The sequence below is a fragment of the Mustelus asterias genome, chromosome 10 (genome assembly GCF_964213995.1).
Source record: "Mustelus asterias chromosome 10, sMusAst1.hap1.1, whole genome shotgun sequence".
In the NCBI taxonomy this organism is placed as follows: domain Eukaryota; kingdom Metazoa; phylum Chordata; class Chondrichthyes; order Carcharhiniformes; family Triakidae; genus Mustelus; species Mustelus asterias.
Genome location: NC_135810.1, coordinates 126005832 through 126024450, shown reverse-complemented (window position 1 = coordinate 126024450; position 18619 = coordinate 126005832). Strand labels below are relative to the sequence as shown.

Below are 18619 nucleotides of genomic sequence, written 5' to 3'. Positions count from 1 at the left end.
CCACATCCTGTAAATGAATGAAACAAACATCTGAAAGAAGGCACCGGAACATTGCATCTTGGAGTGTCGCATTCCCTCAGTACTGACCCTCTGACAGTGCGGCACTCCCTCAGTACTGACCCTCTGACAGTGCGGCACTCTCTCAGCACTGACCCTCTGACAGTGCGGCACTCTCTCAGCACTGACCCTCTGACAGTGCGGCACTCCCTCAGTACTGGCCCTCTGACAGGGCGGCACTCCCTCAGTACTGACCCTCTGACAGTGCGGCACTCCCTCAGTACTGACCCTCTGACAGTGCGGCACTCCCTCAGCACTGACCCTCTGACAGTGCGGCACTCCCTCAGTACTGACTCTCTGACAGTGCGGCACTCCCTCAGTACTGGCCCTCTGACAGTGCGGCACTCCCTCAGTACTGGCCCTCTGACAGTGCGGCACTCCCTCAGTACTGACCCTCTGACAGTGCGGCACCCTCTCAGTACCAACCCTCTGATAGTGTGGCACTCTCTCAGTGCCGACCCTCTGATAGGGTGGCACTCTCTCAGTACTGACCCTCTGACAGTGTGGCGCTCCCTCAGTACTGACCCTCTGACAGTGCGGCACTCCCTCAGTACTGACCCTCTGACAGTGCGGCACTCTCTCAGTACTGACCCTCTGACAGTGCGGCGCTCCCTCAGTACTGACCCTCTGACAGTGCAGCACTCCCTCAGCACTGACCCTCTGACAGTGCGGCACTCCCTCAGCGCTGACTCTCTGACAGTGCGGCACTCCCTCAGTACTGACCCTCTGACAGTGCAGCACTCTCTCAGTACTGACCCTCTGACAGTGCGGCGCTCCCTCAGTACCGACCCTCTGACAGTGCGGCACTCCCTCAGTACTGACCCTCTGACAGTGCGGCACTCCCTCAGTACCGACCCTCTGACAGTGCGGCACTCCCTCAGATCTCTCCTTCACTTTTGCTCTCTCCTTTTCAGATTTTGTGGTGGACCAGACCCAAGCGGTGAAGTTTGCCTTGGATATTGCCCGGGGATTGGCTTTTCTGCACACCCTGGAACCCCTCATCCCCAGACATTACGTCAACAGCAAGAGCATCATGGTGAGCTGTCTGCATCGTGATTCACTCAAACTGTGCGTGGTGGTGGGATGGTAATCGGGTTTGTCTGGGGCTGGAGTATTAAACAACAATCATAACTTGAAGGGTTAACTCACAAGTGAGATTACACTAGGGCTCTATTCCCTGGAATTCATAGAGTCATAGAGATTTACAGCATGAAAACAGGCCCTTCGGCCCAACTTGTCCATGCTGCCCTCTTTTTAACTCCAAAGCTAATCCTAGTTGCCCGCATTTGGCCCATATCCCTCTATACCCATCGTACCCATGTAACTGTCTAAACACTTTTTAAAAGACAAAATTGTACCCGCCTCTACTACTACCTCTGGCAGCTCATTCCAGACACTCACCATCCTCTGTGTGAAAAAATTGCTCCTCTGGACCCTTTTGTATCTCTCCCCTCTCACCTTAAACCTATGCCCTCTAGTTTTAGACTCCCCTACTTTTGGGAAAAGATATTGACTATCTAGCTGATCCATGCCCCTCATTATTTTATAGACCTCTATAAGATCACCCCTCAGCCTCCTACGCTCCAGAGAAAAAAAGTCCCAGTCTTTCCAGCCTCTCCTTATAACTCAATCCATCAAGTCCCGGTAGCATCCTAGTAAATCTTTTCTGCACTCTTTCCTGTTCGATAATATCCTTTCTATAATAGGGCGACCAGAACTGTACACAGTATTCCAAGTGTGGCCTTACCAATGTCTTGTACAACTTCAACAAGACGTCCCAACTCCTGTATTCAATGTTCTGACCAATGAAACCAAGCATGCTGAATGTCTTCTTCACCACTCTGTCTACCTGTGACTCCACTTCCAAGGAGCTATGAACCTGTACCCCTAGATCTCTTTGTTCTATCACTCTCCCCAACGCCCTACCATTAATTCAGAAGGTATAAGGTGGATTGGTCAAAGTCTTCAAGATATTAAGAATAGCAAATTGAGTAGATAGGGAGAAAATATTTCTGCTGGTTGGGGAGTTTAGAAATCCCACTGAAACTGAAATCCCACTCACCTGATGAAGGGGCAGCGCTTCGAAAGCTTGTGGCTTTTGCTACCAAATAAACCTTTTGGACTTTAACCTGGTGTTGTGAGACTTCTTACTGAGTTTACCCCAGTCCAACGCCGACCAGCAAAAAATGTTTAAAAATTAGAGCCAGATCTTCCAGGAGTGAAAGTCAGATACACGTCTGTACATAAAGGGTGGTCAGAGTGCAGAACATTCTTCAAATGGCAGCTGATGCCTGACCAGTTTGGAAAATCCAGAGCTGTGATCGTCTATCCAGAGAGTGCAGTCAGAGGCAGCTTTGTGGCACTGCAGCTGTGGGAAGGAAGAGTGAGAAAACATCAGTGCAAGGTGATTGGATAGTTAGGGGAATGGATGGGCCTTTCTGTGGCATGATTCCAGGATGGTGTGTTACCTCCTTGGTGGCAGGGTCAAGGATGACATTGAGCGACCGCAGAGCATTCAGAGAGAGGAGGGTGAACAACGAGAGCTTGTAGTGTGCATCAGCACCAACAACAATGCTGGAAAGTGGGATGTGGTCCTGCAGGCAGAGTTTAGGGAGCCAGGAAGGAAACGAGCAAGCAGCATCTGAAAGGTAGTATTACTCCCCATCCAGTGTCAGTGAGTAGAAGTAGAGAAGGATGGAGCTGTAAAGTTCATGGCTATAGACATAGCTCATTGGGACCAGCTCTTGGGGAAATGGGACTTAGACCAGGCAAGCAGGTTACACCACAAGAGAGTAAAAATCTGTGGATAGAATAGAGAAGCTGGGATGATGCTCCTTCGAGGATAAGGTTAAGAGAAGATTTACCAAGAATTTAAGGGAAGGTAATAGCCTGGTGTTTTATTGCTAGACTATTAATCCAGACTCGGCTAATGTTCTGGGGACCCAGGTTCGAATCCTGCCATGGCAGATGGTGGAATTTGAATTCAATAAATAAAATCTGGAATTAAATCAAATCATTGTCTATTGTTGGAAAAATCTATCTGGGTCACTAATGTTACATTTGGGTCACTTTAGGGAAGGAAATCTGCCGTTCTTACCCAGTCTGGCCTACATGTGACTCCAGAGCCAATGTAATGTGGTTGACTCACAACTGCCCTGTGAAATGGCCGAGCGAGGCACTCAGTTTCAACTAGGGATGAGCAATAAATGCTGACCAGCCAGTGACACCATGTCTCACAAATGAATAAAAAAAATACATCAAACTTATAGCACAGAAACAGGTCATCTGATTCAATTGGTAGATTTGCTCAAAATCATCAGGGGACTGGACTGAGTAGATAGGGAAGATCCCCTCTCATTGGTGGAAGGATTGAAAAACAGGGAACATCATAAGAAAGATCTTTTTCAAACACCAATATGTGTTTAGGATCTGGAAAGCACAATCTGAGAATGTGGCGGAGGCAGATGGAATCGTGAGTTACAAAGAGAATTGGTAATTTTCTGAGGAGAGAAACTTGCCGGACGAGAGGAAAGGGTTGCTAAGTGGTACTGGGCGAGTTGATCTTTCAAAGAGGCAGCCCAGACACAAGGGGACAAATGGCCTCCTCCTTTGTACTATATTCTGATTCCAACTGTTAATTTTGCATCTGAGATTGAGGGATCTTTGTTAGCCAGAGGTTTGAAGGGAAATGGGGCAATCGTGGTGATCTCATTAAATGGTGAAACAGTCTACAACGGGCTGACTGGCCTCCTCCTGTTGCTGGATCAATCTCTCATTGATTCTGGAACATAGAAACATAGAAGCCCTACAGTGCAGAAGGAGGCCATTTGGCCCATCGAGTCTGCACCGACCACAATCCCACCCAGGCCCCACCCCCACATATTTACCTGCTCATCCCTCTAACCTACGCATCTCCGGTCTCTAAGGGGCAATTTTTAACCAGGCCAATCAACCTAACCCGCACATCTTTGGACTGTGGGAGGAAACCGGAGCACCCGGAGGAAACCCAAGTTACAGAATACTGATTAGAATGCAAATCTCTACAGCCAACCAATCACCCATGATCACCGATATTCCCTTATCACATGCATCTCTAATTTCGTGTTTAATGCCATTCCCAACATCACCTACTGCAGTTTGGGGGTCTATATATGACATCCACTCATGTTTTTTGCCCTTTGGCATTTCTCAACTCTACCCATACAGACTCCACATTGTCAGAGCTAATATCCTTTCTCACTATTGTATTAATTTCCTCTTTAACCAGCAGCGCCACTCCACCACCTTTTCCTAAATATTGAATACCCTGGGACATTCAAATTCCACCCCTGGTCACCCTGCAGCCCTGTCTCTGTAATCCCAATTATATTGTACCCGTTTACATCTATCTGTGCGATTAGCTCATCCGCCTTATTGCAAATGCTCCGCGCATTAAGACACGGGGTCTTTCAGCTTGTCTTTTTAACATTGTTTGCCTTACTCCCGATATTTTTCCCTTCACTCTGTTTGAACTTTGTCCTTGATTTCTCTGCCTATCACTTTTCTTATTCCCTTTTCTATCTTTTGTTTTTGTCCTTGCTCCCTCCCTCTCTGAATCCTTATATAGGTTCCCAGAACATAAGGTGTGATTGTATTTTTTTAATTCATTCGTGGGACATGGGTGTCGCTGGCTGGACCAGCATTTATTGCCCATCCCTAGTTGCCCTTGGAGGGCAGTTGAGAGTCAACGACATTGCTGCGGCTCTGGAGTCACATGTAGGCCAGACGAGGTAAAGACAACAGATTTCTTTCCCTAAAGAACATTAGTGAACAAGATGGGTTTTTCCAACAATCGACAATGGTCATCAGTAGATGCTTCATTCCAGATATTTTTTTTTTTTTTTTGAATTTTTTTGAATGAATTCAAATCCCGCCATCTGCCATGGACAGGAACCGTTTCTCCCGTTACATCTCAACTCAGCCCGGTTTATCACTTCCTGTTTTCTGATAAACAGATTGACGAGGACATGACAGCTCGAATCAGCATGGCCGATGTTAAGTTTTCCTTCCAGTGCCCAGGGCGAATGTATGCTCCAGCCTGGGTCGCTCCAGAAGGTAAACGATTCCACTTGTCTCTTTATTACTGTTCACTGAACTATAGACTGCACTGTGCACTTTGGGGTACTCTGATATTGGGCTAAGTGGTCTGTAATTCCCTGTTTTCTCCCTCACTCCTTTTTTAAATCACTCACCTGACGAAGGGGCAGCGCTCCGAAAGCTTGTGCTACCAAATAAACCTGTTGGACTTTAACCTGGTGTTGTGAGACTTCTTACTGTGTCTTTTTTAAATAGTGGGGTTACAGTTGTCACCCTCCAATCTGCCGGCACTGTTTCAGAATCTACAGAATTTTGAAAGATAACAACCAACGTGCGCAATATTTCCATGGCCACCTCCTTTAGTGCTCTGAGATGTGGATCATCAGATCCTGGGGGTTTATCAGCTTTCAATCCCATTCATTTATCCAGCTCTATTTTTCTAGTAATACTAATTTCCTTCAATTCCTCCTTCTCAGTAAACCTTTGGTTCCCTAGAGTTTCTGGGAAGTTATTTGTGTTTCCTCCATGAAGACAGAACTAAACTAATTGATTGAAAGCTGATAAACCCCCAGGGTCTGATAATCCACATCTCAGAGCACTAAAGGAGGTGGCCATGGAAATGTTGCGCACGTTGGTTGTTATCTTTCAAAATTCTGTTGATTCTGGAACAGTGCCGGCAGATTGGAGGGTGACAACTGTAACCCCACTATTTAAAAAAGACACAGTAAGAAGTCTCACAACACCAGGTTAAAGTCCAACAGGTTTATTTGGTAGCACAAGCTTTCGGAGTGCTGCCGCTTCATCAGGTGAGTGATTTTAAAAAAGGAGTGAGGGAGAAAATAGGGAATTACAGACCACTTAGCCTAATGTCATTTAAGAACATAAGAAATAAGAACATAAGAAATAGGAGCAGGAGTAGGCCATCTAGCCCCTCGAGCCTGCCCCGCCATTCAATAAGATCATGGCTGATCTGACGTGGATCAGTACCACTTACCCGCCTGATCCCCATAACCCTTAATTCCCTTACCGATCAGGAATCCATCCATCCGCGCTTTAAACATATTCAGCGAGGTAGCCTCCACCACCTCAGTGGGCAGAGAATTCCAGAGATTCACCACCCTCTGGGAGAAGAAGTTCCTCCTCAACTCTGTCTTAAACCGACCCCCCTTTATTTTGAGGCTGTGTCCTCTAGTTTTAACTTCCTTACTAAGTGGAAAGAATCTCTCCGCCTCCACCCTATCCAGCCCCCACATTATCTTATAAGTCTCCATAAGATCCCCCCTCATCCTTCTAAACTCCAACGAGTACAAACCCAATCTCCTCAGCCTCTCCTCATAATCCAAACCCCTCATCTCCGGTATCAACCTGGTGAACCTTCTCTGCACTCCCTCCAATGCCAATATATCCTTCCTCATATAAGGGGACCAATACTGCACACAGTATTCCAGCTGCGGCCTCACCAATGCCCTGTACAGGTGCATCAAGACATCCCTGCTTTTATATTCTATCCCCTTCACAATATAGGCCAACATCCCATTTGCCTTCTTGATCACCTGTCGTACCTGCAGACTGGGCTTTTGCGTCTCATGCACAAGGACCCCCAGGTCCCTTTGCACGGTAGCATGTTTTAATTTGTTTCCATTGAGATAGTAATCCCATTTGTTATTATTTCCTCCAAAGTGTATAACCTCGCATTTCTCAACGTTATACTCCATTTGCCATATCCTCGCCCACTCACTCAGCCTGTCCAAATCTCTCTGCAGATCTTCTCCGTCCTCCACACGATTCACTTTTCCACTTATCTTTGTGTCGTCTGCAAACTTCGTTACCCTACACTCCGTCCCCTCCTCCAGATCATCTATATAAATGGTAAATAGCTGCGGCCCGAGTACCGATCCCTGCGGCACGCCACTAGTTACCTTCCTCCAACCGGAAAAACACCCATTTATTCCGACTCTTTGCTTCCTGTCGGATAGCCAGTCCCCAATCCACTTTAACACACTACCCCCAACTCCGTGTGCCCTAATCTTCTTCAGTAGCCTTTTATGGGGCACCTTATCAAACGCCTTTTGGAAATCCAAAAACACCGCATCCACCGGTTCTCCTCCATCAACCGCCCTAGTCACATCTTCATAAAAATCCAACATGTTCGTCAAGCACGACTTTCCCCTCATGAATCCATGCTGCGTCTGATTGATCGAACCATTTCTATCCAGATGCCCTGCTATCTCCTCTTTAATAATGGATTCCAGCATTTTCCCTACTACAGACGTTAAGCTGACCGGCCTATAGTTACCCGCCTTTTGTCTCCTTCCTTTTTTAAACAGCGGCGTAACATTAGCCGTTTTCCAATCAACCGGCACTACCCCAGAATGCAACGAGTTTTGATAAATAATCACTAACGCATCCACTATTACCTCTGACATTTCTTTCAATACCCTGGGATGCATTCCATCCGGACCCGGGGACTTATCCACCTTCAGTCCCATTAGTCTACCCAGCACTGCCTCTCTGGTAACATTAATTGTATTAAGTATTTCTCCTGCTGCCAACCCTCTATCGTTAATATTTGGCAAAGTATTTGTGTCCTCCACCGTGAAGACCGACACAAAAAACTTATTTAAAGACTCAGCCATATCCTCATTTCCCACTATTAACTCCCCCCTCTCGTCCTCCAAGGGTCCAACATTCACTCTAGCCACTCTATTCCTTTTTATATATTTATAAAAACTTTTACTATCATTTTTTATATTAATTGCTAGCCTAGCTTCATAGTCTATCCTTCCTTTCTTTATCGCTTTCTTAGTCTCTCTTTGTTGTTTCTTAAATTTTTCCCAATCACTTGTTTCTCCACTATTTTTGGCCACTCTGTACGCAGCTGTTTTTATTTTAATACTCTCCTTTATTTCCTTCGTTATCCACGGCTGGTTCTCCCTTTTCTTACAATCCTTGTTTTTTGCTGGAATATATTTTTGCTGAGAACTGAAAAGGATCTCCTTAAAAATCCTCCACTGTTCCTCAGCTATCCTACCTGCCAGCCTGCTCTCCCAGTCTACCTTAGCCAATTCATCCCTCATCCTATCATATTTCCCTCTGTTCAAACAGAGGACACTGGTTTGGGACCAAACTTTCTCCTCTTCCATCTGAATCAGAAATTCGACCATATTGTGGTCACTAGACCCAAGAGGGTCCTTCACAATAAGATCCTTAATTCTACCTACCTCGTTACACAATACCAGATCCAAAATAGCTCGTTCCCTCGTCGGTTCCGTAACATGCTGTTCAAGGAAACTATCCCGACAGCATTCTAAGAACTCTTCCTCCATTCCACCCTTACCGACTTGAGTCTGCCAGTCAATGTGCATGTTGAAGTCCCCCATGATTATTGCCGTTCCGTTTTTACACGCATCCCTTATCTGCTTGTTTATAGCCCTCCCTACCTCAACATTATTATTTGGGGGCCTATATACCACACCTACTAGTGTCTTTCTCCCTCTACTATTCCTCATCTCTACCCATAATGATTCCACGTTTTGTTCCTCAGAGCCTATGTCATCCCTCAGTACTACCCTGATATTATCTCTTATTAATAGCGCAACCCCACCACCTTTTCCTTCCTGTCTATTCTTCCTAAACGCCTGATACCCCTGGATATTCATCTCCCAGTCCTGGTCACCTTTCAGCCACGTTTCTGTAATGGCCACTAGATCGTACCCACTCGTGCTGATTTGCACCATCAACTCATTCACCTTGTTCCGAATGCTTCGTGCATTCAGGCAAAGTGTCCTTATTCCAGCTTTTATCTGGACCCGCTTTGATGAGTCGCGAACACCCTCTCCCTCTACTCCCTTATCTAAATTACCGCCTTCATTCACTTGCACCCTCTCCTCTACCATTAATTTTGTAATTCCCCTTACCCCTGCATCCTCCACCCCATCAATTAGTTCCTTGATCCTAGTCAACTCTTCTAGCTCCCCTCCCCCCAACCTATCTAGTTTAAATTCTCCCCAGTAACCTTAGCCAACCTACCGGCCAGGATATTGGTCCCCGTGTGATTCAAGTTCCACCCGTTTTTTGTATACAGATCACCCCTGCCCCTAAAGAGGTCCCAATGGTCCAGGAACCTGAATCCCTGCCCCCTGCACCAGTCCCTCAGCCACACATTCATCTTCCACCTCACTCCATTCCTGCCCTCACCTTCCCGTGGCACAGGCAGTAATCCTGAGATTACTACCTTTGCTTTCCTCTTTCTCAGCTGTCTCCCTAATTCCCTGTACTCCCTTTTCATGACCCCTTCTCCCTTCCTACCCACATCAGCGGTACCAATATGTACCGCTACCTCAGGCTCCTCGCCCTCCCACCTCAGGATTTCCGGGACGCGACTAGCGACATCCTGGATCCCGGCCCCAGGGAGGCAGACCACCATGCGAGAATCCCACCTACCTCCGCAGAAACGCCTGTCTGTCCCCTTCACCATCGAGTCCCCGATTAATACCGCCTTCCTCCTCTTTTCCTTAGCCCTCTGAGTTACAGGGCTGGACTCCACTGCGGAGACACGGCCACTGCTGCTTCCCCCAGGCGGGCTGTCCCCCCCAGCAGTACTCAAGCAGGAGTACTTGTTGTGCAGGGGCACTGTTCTCTATTATAAATTTTCCTGTTTCAGACTGTAAGGAACCTACGTTTGTTTTCACTAATCTTTCTCCTTTCATATATTTATAGAAGCTTTTACAGTTCACTTTTATACCACTTGCAAGTTTACCCTCATAATCTCTTTGTCCTCCTTTGCTGAATTCTGAACATCCCAATCCTCAAGTTTGCTACTTTTTCTGTCATCTTTCTTTGAATCTAATACTGTCTGTAATTTCTTTTGGTTTTCATGGTTGGGCCATGTTTCTGGTGTTTTTACACCAGAAAGGAATGTATAACTGTTGCAATGTAAAAATTTGTTACTTAAATGTTAGCCAATGCCTAACTGCCATCATGACTTTTGATGATGTTTCCCAATCTATCTTAGCCAATTCCTGCCTCATATCTTTGTACTTTCCTTTGTTTAGATTTGGGACCCTAATTTCAGATTAGACTTCCTCTCTTTTCATCCTGATGAGAAATTCTATCATGTTATGGTCACTGTTCCCTAAATGACCCCGCACAACAAGATTATTTATTAACTCCTTCTCATTGCATAATACCAAACCTAGAATAGCATGTTCCCTAGTTGGTTCCTCAACATATTGGTCTATAAAATTCATCGCCACAATATTGTTGCTAATTTGGTTTGCCCGATCTATATGGAGATTAGTCACCCTTGATTACTGTAGCACCCTTGTTACCTGCATCTCAAATTCCTGCTTAATTTCATCCTCTACCTTACCGCACTGTTTGGAGGCCTATAGACAACTTCAACTAATGTTCTCTGCTCTTTACTGCCTCTTAGTTCCACCCAGACTGATTCGATATCTAGATTTTCTGAGCCAATATCCTCTCTCACTTTTGCACTGATTTCATCCTTGACCAACAACACCACCCCACCTCCTTCACTTTCTGCTCTGTCCTTCCTCTTGGTTATTCAGTTTCCAGCCTTGGTCACCCTGCAGCCATGTCTCCATAATAGCAATCACATTGTATTTGATGTATTATTGTCACATGTATTGGTATAAAGTGAAAAGTATTGTAACTTGTGCGCTAAACAGACAAAACATTTACAACTACATGTGCTGTTAATTCATCTCCCTGACTTTATTGCAACTGCTCCATTCATTTTAAACTTGTCTTTTTAACATTTTTACACATGGTTTTTCAGACGATGGCCCTATTTGCTGCTAGCCCACATTCCCTCTGCCTTCCACTTTTGCTTTCTACTTTTCTGTCTTTCATCTCTATCTGTTTTCCTCTCCTATGTCTCCCATTCCCCTGCCACTCAAGTTTAAACCCTCCCCAATGACACTCGCAAAAACCCCTGTCAGGATATTGGTCCAAGTCCTGCTGGAGTGCAACCCGTCCAACTTGTACACGTCTCATCTTCCCAAGAATCCCTCCCTCCTACACCATCTCTCCAGCCACATGTTCATCTGGTCTATTCCCCAATTCCACCTCATGGTGAATTAATACTGGAGCATCCAGTTAAACTCTCATTACCTCTCTCTCTGACCAGCTAATATGAACATGAAAGTAGGACGATTATAACCTTATGATCTGACTGCATTCTGTCACAGGCTGTAGTTCACTGTAGTTAGTTGGTGCTCAGTTAATATTAATTATAATCCAGTGTGTTCTGATCATTTCCCTTTTTGAACACAGCACTTCAGAAAAAGCCGGAAGAGATTAACAGGCGGTCTGCGGACATGTGGAGCTTTGCCATCCTCCTGTGGGAGCTGGTGACCAGGGAGGTTCCCTTTGCAGATCTCTCCAACATGGAGATCGGAATGAAGGTGAATTGATTCATCTCCTGACTGGGGAGCTCCCGAGGTAAAAAAGTCCCAACTCCCACCCTTTGAACACATGAACAATGAGGTGTTCCATGGGTCTGTCAGGGGTTCTGCAGGAATCAACGGGTTAAATTATGAAGACAGATTGTTGAAATTTGGCTTTGATTGTTTTGAATTTACAAGTTTGAACGATTGATCTGATGGAGGTGTGAAAATAACGGTGAAAGCCATGGTCCAGTGGGTAAGACGCAACCTCTGAACCATTTCATGGGATCAAGTCCACTTTCCCAAACTCAAAATCAAAATCCAGACTGACAAGCTCATGGGACTCTGCCAGAGTGTCAGAACTGAGGGAGTGTCGCACTGTCAGAGAGTCAGTACTGAGGGAGTGCCGCACTGTCAGAGGGTCAGTGCTGAGGGAGTGCCGCACTGCCAGAGAATCAGTACTGAGGGAGTGCCGCACTGCCAGAGAGTCAGTACTGAGGGAGTGCCGCACTGTCAGAGGGTCAGTACTGAGGGAGTGCCTCACTGCCAGAGAGTCAGTACTGAGGGAGTGCCGCACTGTCAGAGGGCCTAGGTTGCAGGGAGTCCTGTGTTGCCTTATTTGCTTTATTTCAGATGTGCAGTTATACTAATTGAAGAATATTTGAAGTGTTTAACCTATTGGGTCGAATTTCGCAGGTGTCTCTGGAAGGTCTGCGGCCCACAATCCCCCCCGGAATCTCCCCCCATATCTGTAAGCTGATGAAGATCTGCATGAACGAGGATCCAGCAAAAAGACCAAAGTTCGACATGATTGTGCCTATAATGGAGAAGATGCAAGACAAGTAGATAAAGAGCGGGTGGAAGGATTTTGTCCCCTTTACTCCCAACCTGTCAGCCTTACAGCTTCCAGTAACCACACGCAGCCTCTGCAGGACCATCCCACCATGAGGACTCTCACTGCCCCAGGACTCTGACTGGAGACCTCGCAGTTTCAGAAACCTGTTACTATCTCCATTTGTTTACAGTGAGTGTGTCTGTTGCAGCCTTTTCTCTGCCTATTTAATTACTGAGAGAACTCTGTTAATCCCTGGGGGTACAAGGCCTTCATTACCATCCAGTCTGGTGACAGAGACGACTTAAAATCAAATTGAGTGGAATCCTGTCAGCTGATCCCTGGATTAGAGAGGGCAAATCAGCCAGGGTTCCTGCTCCAGATCACTGCCGGTGCTAATCCTTGGAATGGTACACTGTCTGTTGGTGGGACGGGTACAGGGTCACTGTCTGGCTCTGTCTGTGACTCTCCAGGATGGGACTGCTGTAGTTACTGTTGTCATCATTATTCGTAAACAATCACCGCCAAACATCTGCTTTATTATTCACTGCACTCTCCTAACCTGGATCTGATTGCAACTCTACCCTGTGGAAGCATTATCAAACCTCTTCTCTTCCAATCACCCCCTCCCGTCACCCCCACCTATATCTCCGCTGGGACTGAAGTTTACCACAGTTTCCAGAAGGTCAATGTCTGACCCAGCCTGTCCGAGGGGACTTTGGCAATTCAAAACTTACAGTCTGATCAGGGTTAGACTGGGAGACTTTCCCCGTGTGTTTCTCTGAGCAATCCCAGGCCCAGGCCCTTACTGTTTACGTCCTGTTCTCTCACTGGTGTATGTGTGGGAGATGTGAAGACCTTGTCCCTGCCTCCCTTTCCCCGTGCTGTGACCTGTGCAATGGTCAATCTTCACTAACTTGTCTACCCACTGTTGCCACCTACTGGATCCTGAACACATTACTGTTGAGTCCTTTGGCTAGGCAGCATTAACATTGCTCAAATGGAAATGCTAACAATTTATGTAATTTATATAACACTTATATTTCTGATTTATTCTTACATATACTGCTGTTTAACTGAAAATGTAACTTTATGGACTTTGCATTAAAGAGAGTTGGATTTCCAAGTTACAGCTTGCGCTGGTACGTCTCATTGTCAGATATCTGGAATTTGACACACTCCAAGGCAGACAGTCACTTACAAAGTTATCTGCTGGTCTTCTAATCATTTCCTGGCATTTTTTACATCCACCCAACCATTTCCAAAAGGTAAAGTTACCATTGCCCCAAATGACCATAGGCAGTGACCGGTGGTGATTTAACCTGGGGGTCACCACACCTCAAACGAGGGGCAAGGTTGAGAAAGCGGGGCTTTTATGGATAACCTCAGCCGGTGCGGGAATTGAACCCGCGCTGTTGGAGTTGCTCTGCATCACTAACCAGCCATCCAACCAAGCTAAACTAACCCCCAAAACAGTACCTCCGACAACCCACCCCCTGCCACCACTCGCCTAGATTCTGTGTTCAGTCCTGGAGTGTGTTCCTGAATCCATGATCTTCTGACTCAACAATTAATTGCATTTATATAGTGCCTTTAAAGTAAGAAACTTGAAGGCATTTCACAGGAGCATTATCAGACAAACTTTGGCACCAATTCACTTGAGGTTTGAGGAAAGGCTGGATCAAAGAGGGAGTTGTTGGGAGGGAATTCTAGAGTTAAGGCTGCCAGTGGTGTAGTGATCCGAGATGGACCGCAGACCAGAATTGGAGAAGTGCAGAGATCTCGGGGAGATGTAGGGCGTCTCCCTGCCCCCCTTTGATTCGATGCTCTTCCTCATATTGACCACGGAGGGTGTCCAGCCGAGATCTGCTGTCCAGTCATGGTGACTGTGCTGACATCTTCCAGAATTCCTCTGTGACGTCTCCCTGCCGCCCTCTGAGTCGATGCTATTCTGTCTCTCTGAAATATTATGTACCCAGGAATATTTATTTATTCCCAGTACTGCTCACTTTGTAACTATGACTCTGTAACGACGATTGAATCTGAATCATTTACCTCTGTGCCACGACTGAATTTCACTTGTTGCAGATGCTTCGTGCATTCAGATAGAGAAATTTAATTTTTTAAATTTCCATTCTCTGCACTGACGTTATTCGTTGATGTACATTTTTAATTGAACTCTTGCTTCCTGTCCCACTCTGCCTCTCTTTACCCGGATCACTAAGCTGTTCCCATACCCACACCTTTCTCTTTGGACTTCATATTCCCCCTTCACTCGTACCCCCAACCCTCCCCACCCTCACCCCTCCCTTCACCATTTAAAACCCTGACGACAGCCCTAGTTATATAATTGGCCAGGACACTGGTCCCAGCTGGTTCAGGTGGAGCCAGGAACCCGGGTTCAATTCCTGGCTTGATTTTGATTTGATTTGATTTATTATTGTCACATGTATTTACAGTGAAAAGTATTGTTTCTTGCGCGCTATACAGACAAAGCATACCGTTCATAGAGAAGGAAACGAGAGAGTGCAGAATGTAGTGTTACAGTCATTGCTAGGGTGCAGAGAAAGATCAACTTAATGCGAGGTAAGTCCATTCAAGAATCTGACAGCAGCAGGGAAGAAGCTGTTCTTGAGTCGGTTGGTACGTGACCTCAGATTTTTGTATCTTTTTCCTGAAGGAAAAAGGTGGAAGAGAGAATGTCCGGGGGTGCGTGGGGTCCTTAATTATGCTGGCTGCTTTGCTGAGGCAGCGGGAAGTGTCGACTGAGTCAATGGATGGGAGGCTGGTTTGTGTGATGGATTGGGTCACTATGTGGACTTTGCACATTCTCCCCATGTCAGCGTGGGTTTCCTCCAGGTGCTCCAGTTTCCTCCCACAGTCCAAAGATGTGTGGGTTAGTGAATTGGCTATGCTAAATTCTCCTTCAGTGTACCCGTACAGGCGTCAGAGTATGGCGACGAGAGGATTTTCACAGTAACTTCATTGCAGTGTTAATGTAAGCCTACTTGTGCTACTAATAAACTTTAAATAAACTTTTTTTTACTTTCAATTGCCCTTTGCACTCAGAGAATCCTGTGATTGGAGCAAATTTGATTTATTATTGTAACATGTATTGGGATACAGTGAAAAGTATTGTTTCTTGCATGCCATAAGAACATAAGAACTAGGAGCAGGAGTAGGCCATCTGGCCCCTCGAGCCTGCTCCGCCATTCAATAAGATCATGGCTGATCTTTTTGTGGACTCAGCTCCACTTACCCGCCCACTCACCATAACCCTTAATTCCTTTACTGTTCAAAAATCTATCTATCCTTGCCTTAAAAACATTCAATGAGGTAGCCACAACTGCTTCACTGGGCAGGGAATCCCACAGATTCATAATCCCTTGGGTGAAGAAGTTCCTCCTAAACTCAGTGCTAAATCTGCTCCCCCTTATTTTGAGGCTATGCCCCCTAGTTCTGGTTTCACCAACCAGTAGAAACAACCTCCCTGCTTCTATCTTATCTATTCCCTTCATAATCTTATATGTTTTTATAAAATTCCCCCTCATTCTTCTAAATTCCAATGAGTATAGTCGCAGTCTACTCAGTCTCTCCTCATAAGCCAACCCTCTCAACTCCAGAATCAACCTAGTGAATCTCGTCTGCACCCTCTCCAGTGCTAGTATATTCTTTCTCAAGTAAGGAGACCAAAACTGTTCACAGTACTCCAGGTGTGGCCTCACCAGCACCTTATACAGCTGCAACGTAACCGCCCTGTCTTTAAACTCCATCCCTCTAGCAATGAAGGACAAAATTCCATTTGCCTTAATTACCTGCTGCACCTGCAAACCAACTTTTTGTGATTCATGCACAAGGACACCCAGCAGCATGCTGCAATTTTTTACTATTTAAATAATAGTCCATTTTGCTGTTATTCCCACCAAAATGGATGACCTCACATTTACCAACATTGTACTCCATCTGCCAGACCCTCGCCCACTCACTTAGACTATCTATATCCCTTTGCAGACTTTCAGCGTCCTCTGCACACTTTGCACTGCCACCCATCTTCGTGTCATCTGTGAATTTTGACACACTACACTTGGTCCCCAACTCCAAATCATCTGTGTAAATCGTTAACAATTGCGGTCCCAACATTGATCCCTGAGGCACACCACTAGTCACTGATCGCCAACCAGAAAAACACCCATTTACCCCCACTCTTTGTTATCCGTTAGTTAACCAATCCTCTATCAATGTTAATATATTACCTGTAACGCCGTGCATCTTTAGTTTATGCAGCAGCCTTTTGTGTGGCACCTTGTTGAATGTCTTCTGGAAATCCAGATACACCACATCCACAGGTTCCCCATTGTCCACCGTGCTCGTAATGTCCTCAAAGAATTCCAGAAATTTAGTAGAACAAAGAAAATTACAGCGCAGGAACAGGCCCTTCGGCCCTCCAAACATGACCTGCCTTTCATGAACCCATGCTGTGTCTTCCCAATGGGACAATTTCTATCCAGATGTCTATTTCTTCCCTGATGACAGATTCAAGCATTTTCCCCACTACAGAATTTAAGCTAACTGGTCTATAGTTACCCGCCTTTTGTCTATCTCTGGAGCGAATTTAACACAGACAAACATACCATTCACAGAGTACATAGGGGAGAAGGAAAGTTTTATTTGTTACAAGTAGGCTTACATTGACACTGCAATGAAGTTACTGTGAAAATCCCCTAGTCACCACACTTCAGCGCCTGTTCGGGTATATCGAGGGGGAGGGAGAATTTAGCATGGCCAATGCACCTAACCAGCACATCTTTTAGATTGTGGGAGGAAACTGGAGCACCCGGAGGAAACCCACGCAGACACGGGGAGAACGTGCAGACTCCACACAGACAGTGACCCAAGCCGGGAATTGAACCCTGGTCCTTGGTGCTGTGAGGCAGCAGTGCTAACCACTGTGCCACGTGTTGCCCGGAAAGGAGGCTGCAGAATATAGTGTTGCAGTCACAGGTAGGGTATAGAGAAAGATCAGCTTAATATATGGTGGATCGATTCAAAAGTCTGATGGTAGCAGGGAAGAAGCTGTTCTTGAGTCAGTTGGTACATGTTCTCAGACTTTTGTATCTTTTTCTCGATGGAAGGTGAAGAAGAGTTTTTTCCCGAGGCAGCGGGAAGTGTAGACAGAGTAAATGGATGGGAGGCTACTTTGCGTGATGGACTGGGCTACGCTTTGTAGTTTCTTGTGGTCTTGGACAGAACTGGAGCCAGACCAAGCTGTGATTAAACCATAAAGAATGCTTTCTATGGTGCATCTGTAAAAGTTGATGAGGGTTGTAGCCGACATGCCAAATTTCCTTAGCCTCCTAAGTAGAAGGCTTTCTTAACTATAGCATCAGCGTGGAGGGACCAGTTCTGGTTGGCTGGGAATTAGGGTCTGCAATTGAATTTTACAGAATTGTTTGTTCTTCCTAACAAGGCATTGGTGACTTCCCAGATGTATTTGTGTGTGGCAGACTGGGATATTCCACACATCCCCAGTTGAGCCCTGAAAAGAAAACTGGTGAAGTTCCACACTGCAGTCCCCTTTAACACTACCAGCATTGGACTGTCTCAAAACGCACAGACCCAGGTCTTCTTGGAGGGGTTGGCATCTGTGAGTGATGGCAGCCAAGTGCCACCCTGAGCACTGCCACTCAGACAGCTGCAGATGGTTACACTGCCCACAGTATGTACAATTACTCAGCGATGATCGCCGTCTCATAGGCTGCTTTGGCAACACAATTTAAACCCACAACTTCTACCAACTAGCAGGACAGGAGCAGCAGATATCTGGGGACACCACCCCCTGGAGGTTCCCCTCTCACCATCCTGACTTGGAAATATATCTCCATTCCTTCACTGTGGCTGGGTCAGAATCCTGGGGCTCCTCCCTAACAGCACTGTGGGTGTACCTACACCTCAGACTGTAGGGATTCAAGAATAGTCATGATGTGGAGATGCCGGCGTTGGACTGGGGTAAACACAGTAAGAAGTTTAACAACACCAGGTTAAAGTCCAACAGGTTTATTTGGTAGCAAAAGCCACACAAGCTTTCGGAGCTCCAAGCCCCTTCTTCAGGTGAGTGGGAATTCTGTTCACAAACAGGGCATATAAAGACACAAACTCAATTTACATGAATAATGGTTGGAATGCGAATACTTACAGCTAATCAAGTCTTTAAGATACAAACAATGTGAGTGGAGAGAGCATCAAG

The 18619-nt window shown here is 46.0% G+C and overlaps 1 protein-coding gene across 2 annotated transcripts in view; it reads left to right on the top strand.

Moving 5' to 3' along the window:
- Positions 1-13530, top strand: part of ilk (integrin-linked kinase) — a 128384-nt gene extending 114854 nt beyond the window's left edge. For both annotated transcript variants that reach the window (XM_078222690.1, XM_078222689.1), the window contains exons 10-13: positions 972-1093; positions 5052-5151; positions 11431-11561; positions 12240-13530. In XM_078222690.1, the coding sequence (XP_078078816.1) occupies positions 972-1093; positions 5052-5151; positions 11431-11561; positions 12240-12389 (503 nt within the window). In that variant the 3' untranslated portion in view covers positions 12390-13530. The remainder of the gene's footprint in view (positions 1-971; positions 1094-5051; positions 5152-11430; positions 11562-12239) is intronic.
- The last annotated feature ends 5089 nt before the right edge of the window (positions 13531-18619 follow it).